At 45.9% G+C, this 21,364-nt stretch overlaps 1 protein-coding gene across 1 annotated transcript in view; it reads right to left on the bottom strand.

The window, feature by feature from the left end:
• Positions 1-21,364, bottom strand: part of SLCO3A1 (solute carrier organic anion transporter family member 3A1) — a 203,480-nt gene that overhangs the window by 19,683 nt on the left and 162,433 nt on the right. Inside the window, exons 4-5 of the mRNA XM_084640815.1 lie at positions 19,223-19,486; positions 3,571-3,735 (exon numbers count right to left, since the gene is read on the bottom strand). Coding sequence (XP_084496941.1) covers positions 3,571-3,735; positions 19,223-19,486 — 429 coding nt within the window. The remainder of the gene's footprint in view (positions 1-3,570; positions 3,736-19,222; positions 19,487-21,364) is intronic.

Genomic DNA, 21,364 nt, shown 5'->3' with positions numbered 1-21,364 from the left:
CTAGTCACTTCTGAAAATTCAGCCTCCCACTTCGGGAAAGTTCTCACAATATTCAGCCTCTTTTTGCTCACTTTCGCCCCATCGCTGCAGGCCATACCCAAGCCCATTCTGCAAAAAGGTCTCTGGATTCTGGGGCAGGTGGGAAATTCTGCAGCAATTTCATTTAAATTTAAAAAAAAATGGAGGTTTTCAATTAGTTCAGCAGAAAAATGCATAACAATCAGGACAGCAGCCTGTGTGCTATTCCTTTTGATATTAAACCAGTCTCATTGTATGCTGTCAGTGTTTGATAGGTCCATGCCAGGGGCCCATGTGGATGGTGGTGATTGCAGGTTATTCAGAATCAACACCTAGATGCCTTAACTGGGCGCTGGGGAAAGGATGCCTGTCACAAACAGAGCACTAGAACTTTGTGGGGAATAAGTGTCAGGAGCAGATGAATAAAGAGCCTGTGTTCGTATCCGTGTCCTTTCATGTAAAGGAGGGAAGAGGAGAAGCACAGAGAGTACAGGGGCAGCAGCAGGATGGCTCCGAAAGAAAATGTTGTAGTGGTGACCAGGATGTATCAGATGGGCTAGCAGAACAACTGCTTGCGTCTCTTTTGTTGGCTGTGTTTCCAATTTGACGCAGGCCAAATTGCAGGGGAGATGGGAGCTCAGCTGGGGAACTGGGCTCTCCACCTCAAACTGAGAACAGAGGGCTCATCAGGCAGGCAGTTACGGGGCAGCACTCAGTCAGACAAGGAGTTCTGCCCCTGCGTTCCCAGGTTTCCCGCATAGCATCGTGGGCAGCAGGCTGGCATCTCTGCTTTAGGTGAGGAGCTCTAAAGGCTATTTATGCCCTTGCTGCAAGAATGAAGAATGATTTCTCACAGAAACAACTGATTCTATATAAAACAATTTATGTGAGCCCTTGGGGAGGGAGCATAGTTTAGTGCATCGAGCATGGGTCTGGAAAGGATGACTCCTGGGTTCTGCTCTTGCCTCTGTTGCTGACTGACTCTGTGATCTCAGCCACTTCACTAAGAACCAAATTTTCTAATTGAGGGTGACCCATTTTTGGGGTGCCAAATTTTAAGACAGAGCAGGTCTGATTTTCAGAAGTGCTGAGCACCTCCCTCAGTTCCCAATGGATTCAAACTGCACTTGTGGGAGCTCAGAACCTCTGAAAACAAGGCCCTTGGTGTCTAAAATTGGGTTCCTAAAAATTGAGGCACCCCGGTTTTATTTATTTTTATTAATATTGCGCCTTAGCCGTAGGCCACTGCTCATAATACTATAAAGACAAATTGTAAATTCACAGCTCCAAAAACCAGATACAAATTTTAAAAACTGATACCTTTTCACATCACCACTCCTTAAAATATGTAGGAAAATAAGAAAAAATATTAGGAGTATATTATTTCACTTAAGTCAAAATAGCCTCCCTTTCACATAGTTTTCTTATTTTTGTGGCTGAACAGGCACCCAGGACAACAGCCTGTGCAAGTGAAACATTTGCACTATGTAGCCAGGATCCTAATTTCTGAGCTGGTGTGGCAAAAGGCCTCTGAGCCAGGAATGGAGATAGCCGTTTAGTTCTCAGGTGGCAGTACAGGTCAGAAGGCATATAAATAGTGTGGCCAGTCTTCAACCTGGCTAGACCAGCATGGACAAAGATGATTACGGCTTTCAGGACATAACTGCATAGTTTGGAAAGAGTAGGAGACCTATACTGGTCCTTCCAGGGGTCGGCACCATCATGTTGGACGACGGACTCTTGACAAAATTACCGTACTTAGTGACAGACATTGGTGGGGGGAAGGGTGTTATGTCATTCAGTCATACAATTTTTCAATTGTTCAAACTTCTTATTCGGCATTTTTTTTATATTCGCTTCTAAGGATAGCAAGTTTCTTACTAGAATCTGGGGAACCATTATTTCTAGCAGCCCTTGCCATGATCTGAAGCTGTTTCTTCTGGCTGGAGCAATCTGAATCATACCAGATGCTTTTACCTTTTAAAGGTAAACATGACCCTTGGTGGTGGTTAGGTCATCCTGTAATTTTTCAACGATCTTAATAAATGTTACATGGACTCGTGCTGAATCGCTAAAGTGAAAAAGCTGGTTCTTTAAAACTAACAAATCACTGGATGGAAGTTTCTTTCTGATTTAACTAATGGAGTCAACTTAATTTGCCTTGAGGCTAGAGCTTCAGAATTAGGAGTAATACCCAACCTGCCAGAATTCATCTGGGAAAAAGTGGCTGGAGGTCAGAAATTCACTTGCAGGGGTTGGTGACAGCTGTCCAGTTTAAAAGCCACTAAATAGTTAGAGAAACAAGACCAGCGTAAAATCAGAACTGTGATATAATCTGTCGCACTACTTTCTCTAGAAGAGGTGACTGTAAAATGACTCTGCAAATGATCACCATCTCTACCACTCTACATCTAAAATTACAGAAAGTTTATGACCCGAAGAATTTCTTACTGGGGGAAATGGAGGCAATACCCCTTTACTGAGTTACAGGAAACCTTTAACATTTTCTTATCCTTCGCACCCAATCAGGTGTTTAAAGCTCCCAAGAGTACAAAATTTGCTATTGGAACCTTTTCCATAAACCGGTCAATATCCATCAAGCTCTGTCCATAAAGATTCATTACACAAAGGAGAGCCCAAAGGAGGCAAATAAACATTCAGAGCTAACAAAATAGATTTAGCTGAGAAACTAATACGATAGTCCTGGAAATAAGAGTTATCGAAGACATTAACATGCTAGTTATGACTCTTAATTTGGTAGAATGAAAAGGGCCAGTCCACATGCCAGTCTAACCATTCTTAACGTCCCTTCTCAGAAGGATTCAAAGCCCAATAAATAAAAGGACTCCTCGTTCGTAAACCAGGTTTCCTGGAGGAAAACTAAATTAAATTGAGACAAATAATTCCTAAAATCCAATTCCTGGGATTTACTTTTGAGGCCTGTAATATTCTATGAGGCAATTTTGCTAGAAATGTTACAAGAATCCTGATCAAGCCTACTTCATCAATCCACCTCCCTTTTAAAGTCTTCAACTGAGAAACTATCATGAACAATAACACCATTAGCTTTTGTAGCTAGGGCCAATTCTCCTAGAATTATCATCTTCAGCCTTCTGAATGTGATCTTGGTCAATTCACCGATGGCCACATTTTCTAATTTGGGGCAAATCATTTTTGGTATGCAAGCATTTAGACAGCTCGGGCTTGATTTTCAGAAGTGCTGAGCACCCCCCATAATCAGTGAGTTCAACTGCAGTTGTGAGAGCTCAGAACATCTGAAAATAGGCCCTTGGTGTCTAAATTTGGGTTCCTAAAAGCCAAGGAACCCAAAAATGAGAGGATTTATATACACATACACACACACACCTCACCTCTCCAGGACCCATTTTCTACTCTGCAAAATGGGGATTCTAACACACTCTGTCTCTCTTTCTGTATACCCACTCATTTCACAAAGAGCTCTGAGATCCTCGGGTGAAAGATCCGCAGGTGGAAGGCCAACATATTAGAGACAGCAGAGGGATTGCGTGGCTGGTTAATGTAGTTACTTACCCAAGAGCTGATTGGCTGATGAGGTGGTAAGGTTGAACTGCTGTTCCAGGTACTTCCCCAGGAAGGCTGCAAAGCCAGCGACCACAGCAATCTCCATGCAGGCAGCAAGGATGATGCAGGTGAAGACAGGATTGGCCAGCAAGTGCTTTGTTACTTTAGGTATCACTGCAACAGAGGAGACAGAAGACATGGTTTCATTAAGGTTCTTCCCATATACTGAAGAAAGGGATCTGGGAGTTATAGTAGATCACACACTAAATACGAGTCACCAGTGTAACACTATTGCAAAAAAAAAGAAGAAGCAAACATAACTGTGGATGTAATAACAGGAATGTTGTAAGCAAGACACAAGAAGTAATTCTTCCACTCTTCTCAGCACTGATTAGGCCTCAACTGGAGCGTTGTGTCCAGTTCTGGGCACCACATTTGGCAAAAGAAGTGGACAAAATGGACAAAGTCCAGTAGAGAGCAACAAAAATGATTACCAGGAAACATGACCTACCAGGAAAGATTGGAAAAAAATGGGTTTGTTTAGTCTGGAGAAGAAAAGACTGAGAGGGGACATGGTAACAGTGTTCAAGTACGTAAAAGTTGTTACAAAGAGGAGGGGGATAAATTGTTTTCCTTAGCCACTGAGAACAAGACAAGGAGCCATGAGCTTAAATTGCAGTAAGAGATTCAGGTTAGACATTGGGAAAATCTTCCTAACTGTCAGGGTGGTTAAGCACTGGAAGAAATTACCTGGGGAGATTATGGAATCCCCATCATTGATGGTTTTTAAGAGTAGGTTAGACAAACACCTGTCAGGGATGCTCTAGATAATACATAGTTGATGACCTAACAAGGTCCATTCCAGTCCTACGTTTCTATAATTCTTTCATTTCTTCTGTGGGGAAAAAATACTAAGAGCGCCCTCTGATTCCTGGTTTCCTTCTCTCTACCTCCATCTGCCTTCTTCCTTGTCCTTCATTATTCCACCCAGTTCCCGCATTAGCCAGTGTGTGTCACGGGTACTCAGGTCAATATTACACCTTCAACTTCTTTTCTTCCTTTTTTATTTATTTTGCAAACTTCAGTCATAAGCAGAGGTAGATTTTAGCTGCTTTCACTTTTTTCTGTAGTATGAAGAAGCTCTTTCTCTGTCTCTCATACACACACACACACACAGAGCAGAGACTTGACAGCTGTGATGGACTGGGCTCCACCCTCCCAGACACACCCAGTGGTGAGCTGGAGCCGATTCGCACCGGTTCGCTAGAACCGGTTGTTAAATTTAGAAGCCCTTTTAGAACTGGTTGTTCTGCGAGGGACAACTGGTTCTAAAAGGGCTTCTAAATTTAACCAGCCAAAAGTGGCACCTTAAGGCACTGACTCCATGGATGCTCCAGCCCTGGAGCACCCAAGGGGAAAATTTGGTGGGTACAGAGCACCCACTGGCAGCTCCCTCCCCCGCCCCCAGCTCACCTCTGCTCCGCCCCTGCCTCCTCCCCTGAACGCGCCGCCCCGCTCTGCTTCTCCTCACCGCCCCCCCCGGCTTCCCGCGAATCAGCTGTTCGCGCGGGAAGCTGGGGCGGGCTGAGAAGCAGGTGGCGGCTTCCCGCTCAGGCCCAGGGAGGCGGAGATGAGCTGGGGCAGGGGGTGGGGGGGCACAAGGAGGGCCACCTGCGCCACAGCAGGTAACCCCGGGGGGAGGTGCTGGAGAACCGCTCCCCGCCCCAGCTCACCTCCGCCACCCTCGGCCTGAGTGTGAAGCCGCCGCCTGCTTCTCAGCCCTCCCTGGCTTCCCTCCGAACAGCTGATTCGCGGGAAACCAGGGGAGGGGGTTGAGAAGCAGAGCGGGGCGGTGCGTTCAGGGGAGGAGGTGGAGTGGAGGTGAGGTGAGCTGGGGCCGGGTACGGAGCGGGGAGCTGCTGGTGGGTGCTCTGCACCCATGAAATTTTCCCCGTGGGTGCTCCAGCCCCGGAGCACCCAGGGAGTCGGTGCCTAAGGCACCACTTTTGATGTGATCAGAGGGGGGAGTGGCCGCTCCCCCTGCTCCCCACCTAGCTACGCTCCCCCGCCCCTAGGAGCCAGAGGGACCTGCTGGATGCTTCCTGGGAGCTGCCCTAGGTAAGCACCTCTGGGACTCCCCACCTCGCCCCCCGGCAGGTGCCTCTGGCTCTTAGGGGTGGGGTGGGCACCCACTACGGTGGCCTACGAGACCCTCCTGCTCGGTTCTGGGGGCAGTCAGGGGACAGGGGAGGGGGGTGGATGGGGCAGGGGTCCTGGGTGGGGCATCAAGGAACGCGGGGGCGGTTAGATGGGGCAGGAGTCCCAGGGGGGCGGGGGTGGGCAACGACCCCCCTCATGGGGTGAGGAGGGAACCTGTTGTTAAGATTTTGGCAGCTCATCACTGGACACACCCCACCAAATCCACTGACTGAGAACCTTGTACTAAGCTGCAATGCACACACTGAGTGGTTAAATATGCTCACTCCATCCCCATGATCCCCTGGCCCCTCTGTCTTTATCCATGAAGACCTGAGATCCTCTTGGCCCCATTTCTCTATTTCCAATAAACCAAACATGAGTTGGGGTGCAATTACCTTACAAAGAGAAATTTGACTAATGAATCAGATACCACATTTGCTACTTCAGTGAGCATTTTAATTATTCCAGAGATAAGACAGCTTGAACAGGATGGAATACTAATACAGGCGAGAGCCTTGCTTTATCTTAATACCTGGTGACTAATTTCTCCCTGAATTAAATGTGAAAATCATTTAGTTTAAAAATTCTCTCTCTGAAGTGCTGGTGAAGCCTCAATGGGCCTTGTTTGCATTTTAAAATATTTCCCCCCTCATTCTGCTCTGCGTATTAGGCTCTGGCAGCCAACTGATTTCTCCAGTGCACACCTCTGTTTTCTCACAGGTTTTTCCTTCTTTTTGCAAAGTTTAATAGCACTGGGCAAATGCAGGGTCTTTGTTAACGCTCTGCTTGGGTTCCATTGGTGAGACTATAATTAGCTCGATCTGGCCCTTTGCAAAGGGCTATTTCAGTTTCAAGTCCCTTTCATCCCAATGGTTTTCCATGCTGCACAAAATACTTGCTTCCTGAGGACTTACTGGGCATAATGAATGTTCGACGGAGACAGCATTTTTCAGATAAACTGAAAAAAAATTTCAGCCTCACATCAGTTCCCAATGGCCACCCTGCCATCTCATTCAGTCCTTTGGTGGCCATCTACTGAATTTGTCCTCTTAGCGGAACTTGGAGGATGAAAACAAAGCTGAGCTCAGAGAGTCATATTTAATATGTTATCTCCTCTTGTGCCTCTGGAGTTCAATTAGTAGAATACCAATGGATTCTGCAAGATGCTGGTTTGCCCCAGCTCAAAGGTAGACACAAAAAAATCTGATAGTTTTTTACAACAGCAGGATACCTTTTAAAGTGATGGAAAAATATATCTCAGAGAGTCATTTAGACACTCTACATGGCCAGTGCCAAAAATACCTTGCAAGACCAAGGGCGAAAGCTTTATCTTGCACTGTACCAGCTTAGAGAGAACAAAGATTATCTTGCAGTATTAATTATCTTGTACATCAGAGGCAATCTGATCACTGGACAGGGGACTGGATGGAGAGGCAGGAGACTTGGGTTTATTCCCAGCACCACCACTGACTCATTGTGTGATGTTCGGCAAATCACTCCACTTCTCTGTGCCTGTTGCCCATCCCATCCTTTGTCCAGTTAGGCCATGAGCTCTTTGCAGTAGGTACTGTCTATTATTGTGGGTATATACTGTGTCTAATACAATAGGGATCAATATCAGTTGGAGCTCCTGTAACATAAAATAGAAATAGTTCAAAAGGGAAGAGGACAGATATCGTGCAGCCTATGTCTTCTCATCAATAAGGTCCACATCATTTCCTTTAATTTTACACAGGAAAGAAAAACAAATTGGAAGCTTTCCATAGAAATAGAACTCCTTTCATCTCAGCTCTGCCACTTGCTCCATTTGCCATCTGATACTGGCTGAGGTGCATCACTGCCTGGGGTGAAATACCTCTGGGAATTAAATTAAAAGTTGTCATGGAGTTTTAAATTCCCTACCGGGAGGGAGGAACAAATGTTGTGCTTGTGGCTGTCTAGACTAGGGTGCAGGAGTGAGCAGTTTGATGGAGAAGGGCTAATCCATGTGTAAACTGGCTAAGTGTGTCTGTATACTACTCTGTAGCTGATCCACAGTGGAAGCCACCTGCTACTGCTCCCAGCTAAGGCTTTGATTCAGAAAAGCACTTAAGTATGTGTTTAACTTTAACATGTGCTCAAGACTGGTCAACTTTAATGGGACTTAAGCACATGCTTAAGGGCTTTGCTGAATGAGCAGAGTCGTTGAGCTCACCTGGTGGACAGTTGTACTTTGGAGCTACAGGCCTTAGTTTCAACTCATACCGATAGCCTGGGAGCAGGGGTTTGTTGCATGCAAAATAAAGAGAGAGTCTCAGAGAAGAATCTGTCGGCCAGAGCAGATGCTGTGAAGGAAGAATCACACTGGGATACTTGAAGGGAGTAACTCATCAGTTCATGTCCCTACCACTATCACCACATACTAATACTGTGGAAATAGATGTCACGAGAGATTTTTGCTGTCATTGCAATATCTGTCTTTTTGATTTCCAGTACAATCATAAATGCCTGAGTTTCTCCTCACTATGAAACGTTTCATTCAAACGCTTAACAGAAGAGGGCTTTCCACTTTCAGCCATTCGCTTCCCGCAGACCCCTCCCCTTCCTTTTCTTAACATCTCTACCCCCTTGACTTCACTTCTATAATACTCCATACTCCTTCCAGAATCAACAACAAGGGGGCTGATTCTCAGAGGTGCTGAGCAGTCCTGGCTCTAGTTGTGGTGGCATTTTGGGTGCCTGACTCTTCTGACATTAAGGCCCTCAAAGTCATTGGCAAGTACTTTATTTCCAGTGAGTAGCTTTGATTTGCACCTAACCACTGGAAAATACAGGGGATAACCTCCTTATACCAGGGTTAGCTATTCTCCAGAAACAACAAACTACAATAATCATGCTTGAAATGAATTGTTTGGGACACTATTATTGTTGGGGGCCCTTTTTCCAGTGGGTGCATCTTATGGAGACATGTTTTCAATTTACAGTAAAGACAGGAACATAGAAAGCATTGGGGGAGAGAGGTTTAATAGCCTAGTCCTCCTACAACAGTGCAATGAGAAGAGGGTCATATTAGGTATTGAGCCTAAGACCCATTCCCAAGCAATACACATCTTGTATCTGAATCAGAGACACAGGCAAAATATCAACCTGGCTGCAGGGTAAGAAAAGAAAAAGAGGGAAAGAAGATGAAGAAAACATCTCATGGAAAGAGACAGCTCATAAAAAAGAGAAGATGGAAGAAGCAGAAAGACATCAAAGATAATGAAATTTACTTTAATATACCAAGCTGTACAAGGCCTCGAGTAAAATTAATATCACAAAGGGCATGAAGAAATCAGATGACACCATGTCAAATGGGTTTCTTGTAACAGACATGGGCTCGAAACAACTACAAATATTCTTACATTGCCATGTACTGTGAAAAGGATTGCTGATCCTTCTGATCTATTATCCTGCCTCTGGCAGTGGCCTTTATTTGACTCTTCAGAGGAAGATGCAAACCTCCCTCACCCCTATCAGCCAGCTGTGCAATACGACCTCATGGAAACAGATTCTCTTCCTGACCCCAGCTGCTGATCAGTTTAGTATGCCCTGAAGCATGAGGCCTGCAAGCCCTTGTGAATTAAGCATAGCGAGTGACATGCAGATGCTGTACTTGAGAAGGGCGAGGAAAGAATGTGCAGATACAGATGACGTGCAGACAAAAGCTCAAGTCACCAGGAACTCTGCTACACTGATGAGAAGCATCAAAGCCTTCTTTGACATGCCCCTACCTAGTTCAAAGAGCTACAGAAAGCAACTAGGAATGTGATTTGGGGCCACGCAGCATCACTTGCATTTTTATGCTGATGAACTCTGTCTAGTTAACAGCTCTGGAGACTGTTCGCACTACCCCTTTGCCCACTTCAGACTCCCTCTGACCTCTTCTCCCACCCCCAGCTCCATCCGTGCTGCTGCCTAGTATGCCCTCCCTGTCCTGGTGCCACAAGATCTAACCCTCTCCTCTTTATCCACAGAGCCCATCAGGGTTGCCTCCTCACCCTGCTGAACAGTTGAAATATTAAGATTTCTCAACATTCCTTCTCACAGGCTGCTGAGACATTAAGTATCTCTACTAGTGATGCCCTGGAGCCTGATCCTGCAAGGTGCTGAGCTCTTCCTGGGTGATGCTAAATCAATGGGAGTTTCAGGGTGCTTGGCCCCTCTTATGATCAGACCTCTGGTACGTTAGGGGCTTTAACTGAGTTCCATGTTTGTCTTCTGGACTGTAAGCTTCTTGGGGCAGAAGCATCAAACACTGGGGATGCGCAGGGAATAAACCAATGAATAATAGTAAACAGATGCTCATTAGAAGAGTTTTAGGCCATAACTCCCCCGTTCACCTTTACAGAGTGACTTTCATGTTGGGGCATTCTAAGGGGGATCATTCTAAACCATGAATCCATTTGTCACCCAGAATCTTCCTTGCTACCTTAACATTCAAAGATATTTGGCGGGGGGTTTCAAAGGCACCTAGGAATGAAAGGGAATTGTACTATTTAGCTTAACAAAGAGAAGGTTGAAGCTAAATAAATTCAGACTGGATATAAGGCACACATTTTTGACAGTGAGGGTAATTACCTCAGGAACAATTTACCTAAGGTCAGGATTCTCCACCACTGACCATTCTTAAATTGAGGTTGGATGTTTTTCTAAATTATTTTGGAATTATTTTGGGGAAGTTCTATGGCCTGTGTTATACAGGATAGCAAGCTAGATGATCATCGTGGTTCTTTCTGGCCTTGGAATCTATGAACCTAAATCCTCTGGACAGCTTTTATGTTCAAGCAAGAGGGTTTCATTCGTAATTGAACTTTGTAATGTTACAGTGCCTTTTGCATGAGGATCTCAAAACACTTTACAACCAACCAACCAAATAATCAAGGCTTGGGAAGCAGGTCATTCTTGTTTCTTCTTTTATAGACGAGGACCACCCAGTGAAGTAACTTGTCCAAAGCCACACAGAGGCAGTGTCGGAGCTGGAGCCGAGAACCCTCGCTCCCAGTCCTGTGCTTTAACCACCAGACCATGCTTCACATTTATCAAATATCAGAATAGCACCAAATGTTAAATCTAGAATGATCCTATAGCATCAGTATAAGGGCAGTATCATTGTAATACCTCAATATTGGGGCATCCTGGGATAATCAGAGCGGGAAGCAGAAATACTAGGGCATAAGAAAAATTCTTCTCATGGCATCTTTGACCCAGTCAAAACCAGGCAGCTCTGGGACTCTTACAAGAGAACTTGATCGTGGTGCGATTGCCAGACCAAATTGGTTCACATCCCCAGAAGCACCCAAACCTTTGGAGGCTTTTCCATGTCTAGACAGAATGATCAAATCTGTGGCACCATTTCCATGGTACCAGAATGCAAAGTGGTAAACCAGGGATTATAACTGGGCTGCAGGATTAAGGGATCAGGCTCAGATTCTAACACATACACTGCAACTCCCCTATCTCCCATTCCACAGACAGGATGCAGAAAACGACAAGGAGGTTATAAGGACAAATCTAATCCCATTAAAGTCAATAGCAAAACTCCCACTGAGTTCAGTGGGAGCAGGCTTTGGCCCTTAGTGCCTGATTCATTGCCAGTGAAATTAATTGGGAAGATTCCCATTGACTTTTAAATGGATTTTTAGGGAGTACATATTATTTATATTACAGTAGAGCCCAATTGGGATCAGAGCCCCATTGTGCTAGGTGCTGTACAAACATATAGGAAGAGACATTCTTTGCCCCCAAAAGCTTCCAATCTCAATATCTACAGGACCTTTTAACTCTCTTCCAATATCACACCCCTCTTTAAACAGACAAACAGCCTGTGGAAGTTGTGAGCGTTCCTCACCCCACATGATCAGACCCAACCCGATTAATCTCTGATGCGGCTGCTCTGAAATAAGCCCTAAGGGCAGAGTAGTTCAAGCATAGAAGCTGGAGAGTGGGATGGAATGAAAATGTCATCCAACAGATTATGCTCAGCAGAAGCAAGATAAGCAGACTCCGAGTGCTAAACTCTGTTCTAATTTAATCCTGGCTGAATCCAGAGCAACTTCACTGACACAACTGTTTTACACAAGTGTAAGTGAGAACAGAGTACGGCCCAGAATATGATCCGTTATGCCTCTGATTTGGGGGATTCTTCCCTTTGCATTACCATCGAGCCCAGACAGACAAACGCAAGAGGAAACGTGCTAGGTGAGAGTACATCTAGAAAGACAAATTGCAGGGTGAAAACCAATCTCCCATTTAGCCTGCAGAGCAAGGTCTCTCCAATCACCAGCTTCTCACAACAACAATAGGGCTGAGAGGCACAGCCCCTAATTAAGAAAAATGTAGCAGAACACTAGCGCTAGCTGGGGAAGGATGGAAAGGGCATTGACAGGAGCCAAGGACGGAGCAAATCACACTATCCATGGGCTAAGAAGTGATTGCAAGGGGCAAAGTGCAAGGGACTGCCCCAGAGAGAGCACACCCCCACCACTGCTGCAGACGGGGTGCACAGGCTGCTAGCTGACTACAGGCACTCTCACCCAGCCCCGGCTCACCAAGGCGTCTGACAGTTTTCACTAATGATCAGTTAGCGCTTTGAAGGTGGAAACCATTGTGCATGCTAATGGTTAATTACGATTATTATTATTATGTCCCGCTGTGGCGTACAGCCCTTTAATTGCCTGGAATCCACCTGTGGGATCTGGGAGCCTCTTGCCAGCCAGCAGCATTCTCTTCCCAAGGCAGAGTTTCCTGGGAGGTGGAACAAGGGAATTTGGCAGCTGTCACACTCAGGTATCCAGAAGCACAGCAAGGAAAGCTGTGAGGAAGGCACTGGGCAAGGAAACAGGGCAGCTGTTCTGTGCAGACAAAAGCTCATATATTGCCGCAGAGACGAGTAGGGGACTGTTGGTTAGTGGCAGAAGGTGCTGCCAGTTATCATTCATTTGCAATGGTAGAGCTAGGTGGCAATCCCAGGCCTAGATCAGCTGGGGGTACAGGCGAGGACTGAGGTACAGTGGCAGAGTTGTACACTGTCCCAGAGTTGGAATAGCAGGGTTGGAGGGGCAGGTCAGGACTGAAGGTAAATTAGCAAAGCTGATCTGAGTGCCAAGCCCTAGGATAGCAAGGGATACTGCAGGTCAGAAGTGAGGTGCATTCACAGGGCTCTATGTGGGGAGCCTAGGACTGGAGTAGCAAGGGGCACTCCAGATCAGGAATAAGGTGCATTGGCAGAGATGCCAGGGAAAACCTGGGCAGCATCTGCCTATCCTTTCCCTGCTGTAAACCCGTGCTATTAGCCCTTCCCTTTCCTGCACTCTAACACACATTCACATTTAATGACACACAAAAGAAGAAAGAGAGTGTAGTATCCCATTCCCAGGTGCAACAGTGTAAAGCCACCACCTGGATTGATCTAGAATATGCCAAACTAGGGGAAAAAAGGATGGGCCAGTTGATTAGGTGCTTGTTAACCAGTGTTCAATTCCCTGTTCCACCCCAGACTTCCTGACTGACCTTGGGCAAGTCACTTAAATCTCTCAGTTCTCTACCAATAAAATGGGCAGAATACCATTGTCCTACGTTAGAGCAGTGCTGTAAGGATAGAGACTATGAGATGTTCAGACACTACAGTAAAGGAGGGCCATAGAATCATAGACTATCAGGGTTGGAAGGGACGTCAAGAGGTCATCTAGTCTAACCTCCTGCTCAAAGCAGGACCAATCCCCAACTAAATCAGAAGTACCATAGATAGATAGAAACCCAGGTAGGAATCCACTCTGGTGCCTCCCCAGATGTAAATTCTTGCCCACTAGAACCAGAACCCCAGGGTAACCTCTAATAGCCCATTACACAGAGTTTCATCCTTCCCTCCTTCCGAGTGGGAGCAGAGTTCCTGGGTCACTCCCCTAGGCTGGCCAGGGCACAGCTCCGTTCAAGAAACAGGATTTGATGATCAAGCGTCGTTTTGAGTTTTTTACTTCTGGAACCATGGAGCGACTATATAAGCCAAGGCTTCAGATGACATGACCGGAGTACCTCAGCCAGTGCTAGGTTCTTCAGGGAGTAGGTACAACCCACACAAGTAATGACCAATTGCTTCCTCTCAGAAGCCGTGAGACAATTAACCTACTTAGCTCTGGAACCAGATGAGCCTCCTGCAGTTCTTGGTCATCCTCCTATCAGCTGCCCAGAACCGCTGGTTAAACCAGATGGCACAGCTCCCACTGAAGTCGGGGGGTGGGGTGGGGGGTGGGGGGCAGTGTTTGGGGAGGGGCCGTCACTGTTTCCTTCCTTGAGGTCTGCTCATACGTGATGCCGTTCCATCATTAGAGACCGGAGAAAGCTGCGCTAGGAGCAGCTGTGCAGGCAGCAAGGCGACTCCGCTGCCTTCGATGGCCACTTCTCCTTCTGTTGTTCAAAGGCACAGCTTTCATTCCAGGTTTTAAACTCCTCTGAAGGGTGCTTCTCATCCCAGCATGAAAATAGGCGGGGGCAAGATGCCTCTGCCTCCAACCGGTCGGTCCCTCCCTCCCGTTTAGACCTTGGCAGAGATGTGAAAGGCATTTCCAAGGCTTTGAGTTGCTTGCTTTTATACGAGAGTCACATCCTTTCTGTGTGCTAAGATCTGTGGAGAACCAGGAGTTTCAGCCGATTCCTACGTTTTATGGTCTCCCAACAAAGCTTGCCAGCCCTCAGAACTTCCTTCCACAGCCCTGACTAAAGCATGTTGGTGTCTGGTGTGAAGCACACAGCTGGAAACATCTATCTCAAAGTGACGTGGCTCCTCAGTGTCCACTCAGTTCTTAAAGGTGCAAGATATGGAAAGGACTGGAGAAAAGCATTCAAAAGAAGCTTATTTGAACCCTGAAATTCATCCTTCATATACAACATACACACACAACTCCCCCAGACAGACAACATTTGTCCACACAACAAACCCACAAGCCCCTCGGGAGAGAGACAACATGCAAGTTCCCAGTGTAGACAAGCCCATCAATTGACAGAAATGCACATGCACAAAAACACACACACAACCTCCCTACACAAATATGCACACAGAACATCATCCAACCGGAAACATGTATACACCTGCATATTCACAAACAACCCCCACACCTACCCAAAGATATATTACACAAATACACCCACACACGCACACACACACAACCTCCCTGTGCACAGAGATGCACATCCACACAAATCCACACACACTACCCCATGCAACCAGACACACATGGACATACACACCCGTCCTCCTCGACTCAGCTGCACAAATACATAAATACCACAACCTCATGCACCCAAAGACACAAACACACACTAGCCCATATATACCAACAGCCCATATTTAGAAGGGATGTCACTTATTTTTCAACAAAATAAATGCCAACTGCTTAACACTCCCAAAGGCAATTGTAGTCCAATGGATTTCACAGAAACAGAGAAATTATAGGGCTGGAAGGGACTTCAAGAGTTCATCTAATCCAGCCCCCTGCACTAAGGCAGGACCAAGTATACCCCAGACCACCTGTGACAGGAGTTTGCCCAACCTGTAAAAATCTCCAACGATGGGAAATCTACAACCAGCCTTGGAGTCTATTCCAGTGCTTATTGTTAGAAAGTTTTTCTCAACATCTAACCTAAATATCTCTTGCTGCAGAATAAGCCAATTGCTTCTAGTCCTGCTTTTAGTGGACATGGAGAACAATTGATCACCATTCTCTTTATACCAGCCCTTAACATATTTGAAGACAGTTATCAGGTCCCTCCTCACTCTTCTTTTCTCAACACTAAACATGCCAGGTTTTTTTTCCCAAACATTTCATCAGAGATCAGGTTTTCTAAATCTTCTAGTTTTTTGTTGCTTTCTGCTGTACTCTCTCCAATTTGTCCATATCACTCTTAAAAAGTGGCACCCAGAATTGGACACGGGCCTCACCTGCCAAGTAGAGCAGGACAATTACCTCCCATGTCTTACATATGACACCCTTCCTAATATACCAATGATATTAGCATCACATTGTTGACTCATATTCAAGTTTCGATCCACTAACCCCCACATTCTTTTCAACAGTACAGCCGCCTAGCCAGTTATTCCCCATTTTGTAGTTTTACATTTGATTTTTCCTTCCTAAGTGTAGTACTTTGCACCTGTCTTTCTTGAATTTTATTTTATGATTTCACACCCATTCTCCAATTTGTCCAGATAATTTTCAATTCTAATTCTGTCCTCCACAGTGCTTGAAACCCTCCTAGCTTGGTGTCATCAGCAAATTTTATGAGCATACTCTCCACTCCATTATCCAAGTCATTAATGAAAATATTGACTAGATCCAAGACAGTCGCCTGTGGGAACCCACTAAATTCACCCCCCTAGTGTGACAGCAAAGTCCTCTTTAAATATTTTTTTTCAACTGTTTTGCACCCACCTTACAGTAATTTCATCTAGACCACATTTCCCTAGTTTCCTTATGAGAATGTTATATGAGGCTGTGTCAAAAGCCTACTATAATCATGATACAGTTCATCTATATTTCCCCCCACCCCACATCCATTAGGCCAATAACCATGTCAAAGAAGGAAATTAGGTTGGTTTGGCATGATTTGTTCATGACAAATCCATGCTGGCTATTCTTTATAACCCTATTGTCCTCAAGGTGCTTACAAACTGATTGCTTAATAATTTGTTCCAGTATCTTTCCAGATATCAAAGTTAGGCTGATTGGTCTATAATTCCCTGGGTCCTCTTTTTCCCCCCATTTTAAATATATATGCTACCCTTTGCCCTTCTCCAGTCCTCTGGGTTCTCACCTGCCTTCCCTGAGTTCTCAAAGATAATCACTAATAGCTAGTTTCAGCTAGTTCCTCAAGTACCCTCGAGTGAATTTCATCAGTCCCTGGCAACTCAAATACATCTGTTCTTATAGGCTGTTCTTTCCCTATTTTGGCTTGTGTTCCTTCCCCTTTATTGTTCATATTAATTGTGTTAGGTATCTGGTCATAATTTACCTTTTTAGTGAAGACTGAAGCAAAATGGGCTTTAAACACCTCTGCCTTGTTCATGTCGTCCGTAACTAGCTTTACTTCTCTGCTAAGTAGGGAATTTTCCTTTGCATTTCTCTTGTTGCCTTTTATGCCCCTTGCTCTGTATAACTCATTTTTTCACTTGGCCTTTTTGATTTTGTCTCTACATGCCTGCACTGTTCTTTTGTACTCATCCTTAGCAATTTGTCCATGTTTGCTCTTTTTGTAGAATTCTCTTTTGATTTTCAGGTCATTAAAGAGCTGCTCATGAAGCCATGTTGGCCTCTCACTATTCTTCCTAGCTTTCCTTTGCACCAGGAGAATTTGCTGTTGTGGCTTTAATATTGTCTCTGAGAAACTGCCAACTCTCTTGAACTTGTTTTTCCCTTACATTTTTTCCCCATGGGACCTTATCTACAAGTTCTCTGAGATTATTAATGTTTGCTTTTCTTAAGTCTGTTATCTTTATGCTGCTGCTCTCTCTTTCCCTTTCTTAGAATCTTGACGACTATCATTTCATGATCTCTGTCAGTTAAGTTGCCTTCAATCTTCAGATTCGCAACCAATTCTTCCCTGTTATTCAGAATCAAGTCTAAAATGGAGGTCCCTCGGTTTACTTCCTCCACCTTCTGCAACATAAAGTTTCAATGGAATTTGAAGGTATGTAGTATTCCCTTCCAAACACCCCTAGTTATATCTTGCCATTGTTTGCAAGAAGTGTCTCCTCTCAAACACACAGAAGTGTACACACAGCCAGATTTATCCCTGGTCTCAGCCTATCGACTTCAGTGGAATGGTTTGTCCTTGTCCGCTTTCTGTTGTAGTACTAACCAATCAGAACATCACCCTCTTCTGGAGTGCATTTCTAGGGATACAAACACTATCTGGTATAACTGGGTGACACACAGGCCCCTAGAGCATACACAGTACCTATGCTGCAAGGCAGTCATTCAGCAAATAACTCAATAATGCAGTCTGCTCCACACCACTCTTGAGCAGAATTCCTTCCACTTGGTGCAGCAGGTAAATTGTGTTACATGTTACCATACACGGTTGTCTGAAACTGAGCAATGACCCAATTGGTCTGAACCTCTGCTGTCCTTCACGTGAATACAATGCTCAGATCCAAACACCGATATTCAAATGCTATGGTACTGACAGCCATGAAATTATCTAGATGGATGGAACAAATATGTCCACTGGCAGAAGGGACTGGCGGGTGGAACAGCCAATCTCCACCCATGGAACATTCCACTTCCAAATCCCTGCAGCCTGAAGGATTGGATGACAGCAAATTTTTAAAATATTTCCTCCTTTTATGCTCAAATTTTTGAAATTTTCTGATCACAACTGACCTTCTCCTAAGGAGCAATAACATCCATTACTCAAAACGTTCTCTATTCAAAATCCTTCCAAGCTTCCTTTCTCCCCTCCCTGCATTCGCACCACGCACGCCCCAATTAAGTCGGTAAGGGTTGGACAGGATTAAATGGTTTGGCCCTTGTTTATCAGGAAGCTTTAAGGGATGAGGAAACCAACCCTCTGCTGTGATGACAGCAAGTGGGGGCTGACCAGATGCCCTAGGAGAGCTGTCCTCTCACCTAAAGAATTCTGTAATACTACAGATGTACATGGTGTGTACACACACACATAAACACACCTCATCTGGTGTAATTTGACCTCCTTGGAGTTATGCTGATTTCCACCAACTGAGGATCTGGCCCAGATTATTCTATTCTGACACGTGTTGGCTGTTTTATGCCCTAACAAGGGTTCTGTTGATACTCAGACTGTTCTCTGGCCTTGCCCTTTCTAAAGGCTCCCTCCTAACCCTATTCTGTGCTCTGGTATTTTGCTGTGTCGGTGCCCAGCATTTACTGCTTTACACTCAGGAGCATGGGGTTCTGTTGGCCCTGCCATGGCTCCATCAAAAGGCAGCTCCAAACCTCTTTGAATCAGTCATACTTGCTTTCTTCCTGTCCCCACTGTGCGAGCCGCAGGCATAGCCAAGCTACAAGACGGTGAGGTTCTAGAGAGTAGAAACTCAGCCAAGCTACAAGACGGTGAGGTTCTGGAGAGTAGGAACTCACAAAGTGTCTTGGAGAACTTCTGTCGTCCACTGTTTTATTCCCTCCATTCTCCCCCGTCCCTCCCTTAGCCCCATTTTTGATGAACCCTAATGGCTTTCTCTGGATTTCTACATCTTGTAGCTTAAACCAAAGCCTTTTAAGTGGAACAATGTCTCCCACTAAAATGAGTGCACTATCAGGGATAAGTAAAAGTGCGGGAGAGAAATTCCAACAGGGTTTTTGTGGGGTGGGTGGGTGGGCAGGTGGGGTAGCCAAAATCAGAGCCAAATTATGAATCTAATGAGCTATGAACCTGCCGTAGAAACGCAATGAGTTGCAGGGGAGTTTGTCACCTCTCAGCTGCTGGAGGCAGGAGGCACCGTCCTCCCCTTCGAGTGAGTGCCGCAGGATCCCATTGCTTGGCTTGGGCCTTTCGTAGTCCCGTTCGGGGAGCATGGCTTGCTCGCTCTCCACTGCATGCTCCACCCTGGGGGACAGGGACTGCGGGAATCCAAACATCAAGAGGGACGAGAAGAAAAGTAAGGCACCACACAGCAAGAAGCCTGCCCACCACGCGCCGATCCACCGAGGGTCATCGGGGGTGATATCCAGTTTACCTGCAACGGCAAAGCCACACATCAGTGATTCCAATGGAAGGAGAGAGACACAAAGGGTTAAAGACCCAGAGGGCTAAAGTCAACCCCAGGATATCCCCATTGAGTAGCAATCTAGGTATAAAACAGACACAGAAAGAAACTGCTTGGGGCAAGGAACCTGGCACTTTGGCTTGTACAACACCTAGCAGAATGGGGTCTTGATCCTGATTGGGACTTCTAGGTCATAGAACTGTGAGTTAATATTATTACTGATGAGGAGGGATGGAGGGATCTGGATCACACGATTGAAGGCTGAATGCTTCTGAAACTCAGAAAGGCCCCTTGGCGTTTCTGCGTGACACAAGCTTGCAGACTCAAAACAGCTAGTTGAAGTGACTGTTATCTATTAGTGGCAATGGGATCCAAACAGTGATCTGCTCCATGACACTGCCCCAAGATCACTCATCCCTCCCCAATTACACGCCCCTGCTTATGCTACTGTTATTTGTAGGCGCTGGGTGCTGCCCAAACACACAGGAAACAAGCTCCCTGCTCAGCAGAGTTTTCATTGTAGGGTCACGATCACTTTCAGGAGGGAAAAGAAATGAAACACCACGAAAGGCAACTGGGAAGGAACCTCCCCTGCACTTTTGCATTCCCAAAAGTTACCTCATTCTTCCTCGAGTGAAAAGACCTGTCGCTGGTAGCGGTGGGGTGGTGGCTCACTGAGAGGGATAGGAGGGAGAGTCTTGGCTGTGGGGGGAAAGGAGGGGAGGAGAGGGGCTGGCTTCAGGCTCAGAAGACAGTTCCTATTGCCATTCCTAAGGCAGTTCCTTTGCAGCTGGTGCCCAGCACTCTGTGCTTCCCCTCCAGCATCCTGTGTGCCAATCCCCCTTGCCCTGGTGCTGGTCCCCTGTCCCCCACCCCTCCCCAGCAGCTGCCACCCACACTCCCATCCCTCCCTCTGGCCAGGTGTCTCCACAGGAATCCTGGTGGCTGCAGGGCAGGGAGAGGAGCGCTGACCCTACCTGCTCCCCAACAGCCAGCCTGATCTTGTGTGCCGAGAGGGTTGCTCCAGGCCCTCCTCCTGGTCCCACCCTCACAACACATGCATTGCAGAGGTAGAAAGATAGCCGGGTTCCCCTCTCACCTCAGCGAGATATTGAGGGGGCAGAAAACTTTGCGGGGGGGACATACATCAGTCCCCCAACATTTCCATTGCGGGCGTTCTATCCCTCTCTGCCCCCCAATTCCGCTGCTCCTGCTGGTCATTATGATCAGGCTGTGAACCCCACTCCACTGCACACCTTGTCATCCACACCAAACTTGTTTGGTCCCCAGCTCTCAGCAAAAGACTTCCTGAGCAATTGGTTCAATCAGTTCTCGTGTTACAACCTACACTCTCATGCACTTACTGATGTGGGCTCTCCCATGTAGCAGAGAAAGGTCTAATACGATCCAGTGGCTGGAAGTTGAAGCTAGACAAATTCAGACTGGAAATAAGGCGTCAATTTTTAAAGGTCAGAGTAATTAAATATTGGGACAATTTACCAAGGGGCATGGTGGATTCTCCATCACTGACAATTTTTAAATCAAGATTGGATGTTTTTCTAAAAGATCTGCTTTGGAAATTACTTTGGGGGAAGTTCTGAGGCCTGTGTTGATGATGATCACAATGGTCCCTTCTGGCCTTTAAAAAAATCTGTGAATCTAGGTACCATCATGAGCAATGAAAATTGAAGGGCAATTGGTAAAAGATGCATAAGTCCAAAAGTAGCATAGTCCAATAGATAGAGCCCTGGGCTGAGAGTCAGGAGATCTGGGTACCGTTTCTGAGGCTCTGTCACTGACCTACTGAGGGATCTTGGCCAACTTACTTCATCTCCTCGTGGCTCTGTT

This window comes from Lepidochelys olivacea (genome assembly GCF_965140295.1).
Source record: "Lepidochelys olivacea isolate rLepOli2 genome assembly, chromosome: 10".
NCBI classification, from domain to species: domain Eukaryota; kingdom Metazoa; phylum Chordata; order Testudines; family Cheloniidae; genus Lepidochelys; species Lepidochelys olivacea.
The sequence above is the reverse complement of the archived record's forward strand: the minus strand, read 5'-3'. Positions and strand labels throughout refer to the sequence as shown.